General features: G+C 35.2%; 1 protein-coding gene across 1 annotated transcript; it reads right to left on the reverse strand.

Annotated features, from left to right (window-relative positions):
* Positions 1 to 102: 102 nt before the first annotated feature.
* LOC111692691 (T-complex protein 1 subunit delta-like) lies at positions 103 to 5,109 on the reverse strand (the record flags this gene model as incomplete). Its single annotated transcript, XM_023456788.1, has 8 exons — positions 4,882 to 5,109; positions 4,680 to 4,732; positions 4,376 to 4,465; positions 4,159 to 4,326; positions 3,946 to 4,099; positions 3,476 to 3,783; positions 1,198 to 1,429; positions 103 to 395 (listed from the first exon to the last, which is right to left on the reverse strand). Coding segments are annotated over exons 1-8 (1,407 nt in total), but the record flags the coding sequence as incomplete, so codon positions are not given.
* Between the last annotated feature and the right edge of the window lie 429 nt (positions 5,110 to 5,538).

Genomic DNA, 5,538 nt, shown 5'->3' on the forward strand with positions numbered 1-5,538 from the left:
CCACCCTGTATATCTCCACATTAACTACTGGAAAAATTGAAGCCTCTTGTATCAGTGATGTAAAAAAAAAATTACAGATATTTTGAATGTTTTATGACATACCTGTATGGGATTGAGGCCAGCATTTTCCGCCAATGTGAACGGTATGATTTCTAAAGCGTCAGCATAAGCCCTTGTACAAATTGCATCGATACCCTCCAAGTTATTAGCACGAGCGGCTAGTTTCAGCGCAACCTCAATTTCCGGTGCTCCGCCTCCAGCGATGAGAGCCTTTTTGCGGACAAGACAACGTATCACGCAAAGAGCGTCATGCAGGGAACGCTCCGCCTCTTCAAGAACCAACTTATTGGAACCCCTGACGAGCAGGGTGATGGTCCTTCCGGCATTTTGAGCACCTAAATCGAACGGAACATATGGGAGTTAAGCCTTCGGCTAATGTTTTAGATAAGAAATTAAAATAATTAGTATTAAGGCAATATTAGAAAATTTTTAAATATTTAAATAATTGATGTCAATTGCCTAAACTTAAAATCCACTATCGATATATTGTTTGTTTTCTATTTGATAAGACTTGAGAGAAAATTATCAATATTTTCTTTATTTTAGATAAAAATTTTTGTATAATTTATTAGTAGTTTTATTCACTATAAGTATAACTACGGAGCATTCATAAATGATTACAAACCACATTATTTTGTTTGGAACAGTAATTTTATTTCCTTCACGTTGGCAATTAAATTTGAATAAAATTAAAACAATAATGTTAAGATTTCATTGAAACAACAATCTGTTACAACAGCTGGTGATTGGTGTGTTATGTCGAGCAAAGAGATAACAGTTTGTCATTGTTCATTGTAAACAAATCATTAATACTGATGATGTTAAGATTTAGGGATTTTTAGTTGACAGTACTAGTCGTGCAATGTTGGTTGCCTCAGCTCGGCAGTCACATGGCATATAATCATTTATTAAGGCTCTGTATAATTAATATATCGATTTCAATGTATCCGTCTGTTTTTTGTATTTGTTTGTACTGAATTAAAAGGACGCTAATTTACCCTTACTATCATTCAGTATTGCAATGGGTTTTCATCGAGGAGAAACAGAAATATTATATCTCTTACTCTAGATAATACAGATCTGGAAAGTTAGTGTGTCAAAAGATAAAACATGGGGTACTGGAAAAACTGAACTTACCAGTAATTTTAACCATTCTGTTGCCACCTACACCAACATCTTCGACCAAGTCAGCTGTTACCAAGTTTTCAGGGAGGAAGTGATCCAAAGAAGCGATAGGCTTGCAACCTAGAGATTTGCAGACAAATTCCACATCTTCCCTTTCGATATCCTTGATCACCATGCACTTAATTTTGTCCAAAAAGTGTAAGGCCAAATCTGACACGGCATCTCTTAAAATTGATTTTTGAACCTGTAAAATTGTTGTCCAAGTTTAAACTTGAAAATATTCCAGTAACATAAACAACATGATAGGATCAATATGCTTCATAATACCAGACATGATGTTTACATACTCTTTTAAAGTACAATTCAACTTGATATATGGAACAAATGTAATCTCAGCACTTATAAAATAAACGTACTCGCGAAACGTATTTCATAGAAAAAAAAACAGATAAATACAAACAATATTACACGTGAAACGCAGAGAAGTAATAAACAGGGAGCGGACAATTTGTGACTTTAACCTTGAACATAGATATGTCATTCATAAACCTAGATACATTACCCATGACGCAGTGGCGTGTCGGGTATGCATCGGAAATGTACGTGATAATTCACGAAAATTCCACGGTACATACATTTTTAGGCGTTATAAAATATTTAGAAAATCAGAAATTATATACTACATATTTATTAAATAAAGTTCGGTTAAAAATAGTGTCGTTCTTTTAATTGTAAATTAGGAGTCAATGTAACGAATATCCTCAGGCGACGCACATGATAGAATAGTCCAACTCACTTTCCATTCATAACAGGGCTGCAGTTTGAATTCTGACCAATAGGAATTCGATAAACGCAACCGATGTCGACGAAAAGACTAGAGATGGGCGCGAGTGTCATTTCATTTCTTTAGAACTAAATTAACTTAATTATTTTCTCTTTATTTAACCTTTCACATGATTTATGGATTTTAAATAAAGGGTACAAATCTTCATGAGGATAATACGATATATTTGCTATACATAATAATTATATTTTGCATAGTTTATACACAATACATTTTTGAACGCGTACACATTTCTACAAAATTTGACCTATTCTTCGGGTTATAGTCACATATTGTCCGCTCTTTAGTAATAAATAATAAATAATTGTGGCATTTAAAGGTCATACGGGGTGGATGAAAAGTTACCGCAACTTTTTTGGACAGTGATATGGTTGTTTTCTTTTAAAATTCTGATTTAGATTCACCATGCAATTTTGACCTTATGTACTATTTAACTGTTTGATTATTTGTAGTTTTTGCACTACAACCATGAAGATGTGTGCATTACTGTAATTGAATAGCACAAGACGTTAATGAAGACAGCCGACATCGTACGAACGAGTGGTTTCAGGAGTACAACCGTCTATGATGCGTCTATGAAACATTTCAAGGAGGCCGGAGGGACTGCAGCTCGGAATCAGTGCTAAACACAACCAAAACATCGTCAAGAGGAAGTTAGGACTTTGAAGTTGCAAAATTATTTGCCTCCACTACCTCAATGATCCGATAAAGACGAAGCGGCTACAAAAATGCCGCCAAATGCGTTGGTTGGCCGCCGGTGATCACCTGAAAAAGATTCACCGACAAGAAAATTTCGTCGTCACCTCCTTAGTCAAGGCCAGCAGAAGTCCGCAACTACGAAAACCATTCTCCGGCCTCGGTGATGGTCTGGGCTGGTATCTGCACCACCAATGATGTTCATGAAACGCAACACTGAATTCCAGGAACGGGTTCTTCGGCGCACTTTGAATTTGTATGTGATGTAGCACTTTGACGCGAACATGTTCACACTGCATCAGGACTGGGCACGGAGATATTCCGCCCAATCCACCATCACAGTCAGTGAAAAGTCGTTTCTGAGCTTTTGGGGTAAGAACGTTTGGCCGTCGAAACCTTAGGAAGACGATAAGCAAAGGTGAATAGCTAGTGCGACCATTGCTGGTAATTTTCAAAACCAGCTGAGTAATTGTATTGCAGTCAAAAGTAGCAGTTTTGAACATTTTTGTACATTTTTCTGTTTAATATTCTTAATGTTGATCTGATAAAGGTTTTTATGTTTTGGATGTCTTGGTTTGTTTGTTAGTTATAACATTTTGAAATATCTAAAAAATTTGTGAGAAGTTTTCACCCACCCTGTATATCTATACCCACTTTCTTTCCCGATTGCACTTAGTTTGTACCACTCGATCCTGTATCATTTTATAAGTAGGCCAAATTAAATTGATTTAACTGTATTTAAAAACTTACCAGAAGAACGTTACAACCAGCCTTTTTGATCTGTTTCACTATGTTTAAGATATATGCTCTTTCTTCCTTGAGAACTCTATCCATTGCGGCATAATCCGACACAATAACGTTGTGATCCATATCAGTCTTCGGTGGGGAAATACAAAACTGTATAAATCCAATTTTGGCCTTTTCGATTCTCTTTGGGCCAGATACATTCGCAGATCTTTGTGAGAAGACAAGTCCTTCAATCAATTCGGTGTCTTCGACAGTTCCTCCTAATTGTCTAATGACTTTAATGTCGGAAAGGTTGCAAGCCTGCTCGTGACCTAAAATCAAATCAAATTAGGTAATTATTTATTATAACGGAAAAAGCTCAGTTTTTAGTTAAAATAATATTTAGAACTTATTAGAAGAATTCTTTTAAACATTATTTTGCAGAAGTATTAAACATTATTGTCGTTATAAAATTTTTATATCAAACTGAGTACCTGGTTCGACAATTTTAAGAACGGCATCTACTGCCAATGGACCCAACAGGCTAGACTGCTGTGATACTACTTTGGAATTGAGGGAGGTTGAAGCACTTTTAATCAAAAGCTCTCTGTTGGTAATTTCAACGGGTGTGGAAATTTCATTTAGAATCTGAAATATAATTTTAACATGCATTATGGGATACAACTGTGATGAATCCAATAACTTACCTCAACGGCTAAAAGCGCAGCCCTCTGAAATGAATCTGAAATAACTGTCGGATGAATGCCCCTATGTAATAATTTTTCAGCAGCATCAAGTAAAGCCCCTGCGATAACTACAACAGATGTAGTTCCATCACCGGCTTCAACATCTTGTGCTCTAGACAACTCAACCAACTAGAATGTTTTTATTAATTTTTAAATTACTAGATGACAAAAAGCTTACCATTTTCGCTGCAGGGTGAATAACATTTATTTGTTTCAAAATTGTGGCACCATCGTTAGTTATAGTTACCTCACCATTTGCAGCTTGTATCTAAAAATTATTTTTTTAGATTTCACAGTATTTGTTATTAATTCCATTTTCATATAGTATATTACATTTAGGTAATACTTGAATATGTGAACTTAAGAAATCAGTGTTATTTGAATTAAGAGATCCTGTTCATTAAATATTGACAGTATATTAAATTGAAATACAAGAGAAATTCTTGTTCATTTTCCTTAAAGGTCAATGCGTATATAATTACCATTTTATCCATTCCTCTTGGACCCAAACTTGTACGAATTGCATCACATACAGCTGAAAATTGAGGTAGATTTTTAATACAGATGCAAACAATTATTTAATATAAAATATATTTTAAAACATTCAAAAAATTGAAAATATACTTTTGTTTATAATTTGATATTGCAGGAATGATAACTTTAATAATATTTAATATTGTTTACCTTTTGCGGCGTTAATGTTACTTGTTCTTACATCGCTAGGTTTACTTTTGTCTTTATATGCTACGGATTTTCCTTTATTTGAGTCACCGGCTGCTGTAGGAGAAGTCATAATTATAGCTATACTTATATATTTTCAAAAAGAGTATTTTAATCAAGCGATGAGAACCGATAAAAAACTTTAAACATCACTTTTCTATCAATAAGACTTTATACAACCACCAACCATGAAACACGAAACACCGATTATATACGAAAATAGATATCACATGACAATCACGCTAGAGGTGTGTTCGGAATGAGCCGATCGAAAAACTCGATCTCAATTTTGAACACAAAGAACAAAATCTCAGAAAACTGAAGAACTAGTTCATAGGCCCTCGTTCCTGTACGTAATCTATGTTCTGCTTTGTAGATTATAAGGCTTTAGAAACTGGAGTCAGCCCAGAACGATCCGTGATGCGACGGGACCGCGACCGTCTAATGCGTTCCCTCCTTTACTATTTTTATCTAATCGAACATAGGGTTCAGAGTCCATGATATGTTTTCAGGGTTTTATACTACCAAGCTACCGCGCCATTATTCTATGGCTAGAAATTGGCCTCAATGATTTGGGATCGAGGGGGATTATCCCTCTTTATCCTGCCTCATCTCGTGTAG

The sequence above is a fragment of the Anoplophora glabripennis genome, unplaced genomic scaffold (genome assembly GCF_000390285.2).
Source record: "Anoplophora glabripennis isolate ALB-LARVAE unplaced genomic scaffold, Agla_2.0 scaffold2721, whole genome shotgun sequence".
In the NCBI taxonomy this organism is placed as follows: Eukaryota; Metazoa; Arthropoda; class Insecta; order Coleoptera; family Cerambycidae; genus Anoplophora; species Anoplophora glabripennis.